At 35.7% G+C, this 2,859-nt stretch overlaps 1 protein-coding gene across 1 annotated transcript; it reads left to right on the top strand.

Moving 5' to 3' along the window:
• LOC18781162 (mitogen-activated protein kinase kinase kinase NPK1) lies at positions 1,017-2,380 on the top strand. The gene is made up of 3 exons (XM_020559894.1): positions 1,017-1,154; positions 1,310-1,873; positions 2,312-2,380. Exons 1-3 carry the CDS (start codon positions 1,017-1,019, stop codon positions 2,378-2,380), a joined length of 771 nt encoding a protein of 256 aa, XP_020415483.1.

Genomic DNA, 2,859 nt, shown 5'->3' on the forward strand with positions numbered 1-2,859 from the left:
TGGGTTTAATTACCTAGACTAGAGGTAACTTATAGATTTGATTTCCTGAACTAGAGGTAATTTATGGGTTTAATTACCTGAACTAGAGGTGGGGTTGCAATTAAATTCAAATCAAATCTGATAATTAATTTCCAACAAATCAATAACTTACCGGTTTTACAAATCCATAATTTACCTTATTTATGTTTTAGGGGCATAATTGGAACAACAAAATAATTAATTAATAAATAAAATAAAGTGTAAACATCAATAAATAAAAAAGTCATGCAATCTTATGTGGCACAAAAGTCAAAGAACTTAAATCAACAACAACTTAAAAAAAAAAAAAAAAAAAAAGAATTGGGCATATGCCAAATTTTCTATAAAAAGAATGGAGAAGAAAGCTAGGTTTTGAAGAAAATAAATCCTAGCATTAAAAAGTCATGAAATCCAAATCTTGCGAGATATATTGAAATATGAAAAATTGGTTTTGTAGATAATTACCATATTATCGCCATCTCAAACAATAGAATCTCCAAATTAAAATGTGAAAATTTGTTTGGTCAAGATTAGGATCTTCGCTTTCTACTCTTTCCAAGCGACAAGTCCTTACTCTTTCCTAAGTTATAGATAAATGAAGTTTCCAAAATTGAAACCCTTAATTAACAAAATGATAAGAAAGAAAAAATAATAAACTAATCTGGAAATTATGTTATTGGTTAGCTAGTAGCATCAATTAAACCTGACCGACTTTATACCCTAAACCACACATTCGATGCATCTTCCAATGCCCTAGAGTATACTATAAAGCCTTACAGAGCACAATCAAGCAGCCGCTAATTCTGTCAGAAAGACTAGCTTATTTCCTTGTGGAGAAAACAAAGAACTAAGAACTGAGTGAAGAAGAATAATGAAAAGAAAGGTAGAAGAAAAATTAGACGGAGAAAAGCACAGCATGGGCAGTCATGGAGTGCACTGGTTGAGAGGGAAGTTGATTGGAAAAGTAAGCTGTGGTTCTGTTTTTCTTGCGAGAAATGATGGCGGTGAAATCAGCAAAGGTCTCTGCTTCTGAGTCCATTAAACATGAGTCAGACGTTCTCTTTGAGATCAAGGGTTGCCCCTTCATTATCGAGCGCCTGGGTGAAGAGACCACGGCCACAGACAAGGGTGACATGGCCTACAACTTGTTTTGAAAATTTGCTTCCGGAGGAACCCTAGATGGTCTCATACATAAATCCAGAGGTCATAAATTACCCGAAGATACACAAGGTCAATTCTTGAATGGATTCAACACATTCACAAGTGTGACTATGTTCACTGCGATTTGAAGCTGGACAACATTTTGCTTGTGCCTACCACAACAACTAGTTCTGGTGGTACTAGTTTTGTAGCCAAGATTGCAGATTTTGGACTCGCTAAGAAAACTAATGTAAATTACAGTCGATGGGGAGGCACGCCTAGATATCTGTCCCCAGAGGCTTTTATTAATAACAAACAAGATCAGTCCTCCGATATTTGGTCTCTAGGTTGTATTGTGTTTGAGATGCTAACCGGCAAGTCGCCCTGGGATTTGAAGCCTGGTTACAATCCAAACATGTTGATGTTTTATCATCTACGTACTTGCAAAATTCCGACTGGAATCTCAGATGTGACCAGGGATTTTCTCAAGAGTTGCCTTGCCATGAAGAGCAGGGAAAGATTAACAGCGGAAAGTCTCTTGTCTCATCCATTCGTAGCGCAGCCACAATCATCAAAAGAGGTTCATACCAAGGTGAAGCTGGTTAACTCCTTTTTGGGCTACGCATCTGGTGTATATGTTGCATCAAACCAAGCTCAGATGACCATGCAATCTCTGCCATTGTACAATGAAAGCATCCTTCCCTGCAGGTTTTCGGTATTCCAGCTAGGTTGTTTGTTGTTGTATTCCTTTTTTGTTTGTAATATGAATCAATTCAAATCAATCATGTCAAGTCTGTAACCACAAAAGTGTACAAACATATTCAAGTTTTTATCAAAATATCTGTGTACTTTTAATGGTCTTAATATAGTAATATTATAGCAACTGGGGCAAGCTGTCTATTATGCCTTTAAAATAGCTTCACTTCCATTTCGATGGTTTTTGGTTTGCCGGTTTACTGAACTGGAAATCCATTTTTCTGTTTGGGTTTAGAGTAACTCTTGAGCAGTCTCTTTGATCCTGGTTTTTCTAGTTTTGTGCAGCCTCCCTTTGCCTGATGGTTCTGAATAAACCAACTTTTTGTTAGTAGTCTATGAGACAGGTTGGAAATTGTTTATGTTATTCTAACTACTGTTAATTGCAATCAAAATACAGGATGTTGTTGGGCTTTTTCCGCAGTGGCAGCCACGGAAGGAATTACTCAGCTTACCACTGGTAAATTGATCTCTTTGTCCGAGCAAAATGAATTAATCCTGATAATAATACATCAACATATATTTTGTTTATAAATGAATTCTGATCGTATAAGCAAACTTCACACATATATCAACATGTTTGCCATTAGTACCCATTTACTAATTACTGACAGTAAGATCAAGGTTATGAAAATAAAGAACCCCTACATTTTCTAATATTTCAACATAGAAGACATTCCTTCTATGTTTCCAACATAGGCCACTGAAATAATAATAATTTCATAAAGAAAACGATTGCAGGACAACAACCCCCACAGTTTAATGAAATTCTCAAACTCCTAAAAATTAGGGAAAGTCTCAAAATATATTGAGACAATTGGCCTGAAAATATGCCAATTCAAAGTCATCTTAATTTTCATTGTAAGTATCATAGTGAAACCGCGGAATGCCTCGCATAAATAAAAATTACAGTATTCACGTATCTAATGGGGTGTTCATACAAGTATA

This window comes from Prunus persica, chromosome G3 (genome assembly GCF_000346465.2).
Source record: "Prunus persica cultivar Lovell chromosome G3, Prunus_persica_NCBIv2, whole genome shotgun sequence".
NCBI lineage: Eukaryota > Viridiplantae > Streptophyta > Magnoliopsida > Rosales > Rosaceae > Prunus > Prunus persica.

Coding starts and splice junctions, on each gene's coding strand:
- LOC18781162 (XM_020559894.1), top strand. CDS start 1,017: ATGGCGGTGAAATCAGCAAAGGTCTCTGCTTCTGAGTCCATTAAACAT. Junction 1,155..1,309: donor CCACAGACAAGGGTGACATG/GCCTACAACTTG, acceptor TGCGATTTGAAG/CTGGACAACATTTTGCTTGT. Junction 1,874..2,311: donor TCCTTCCCTGCAGGTTTTCG/GTATTCCAGCTA, acceptor ATCAAAATACAG/GATGTTGTTGGGCTTTTTCC.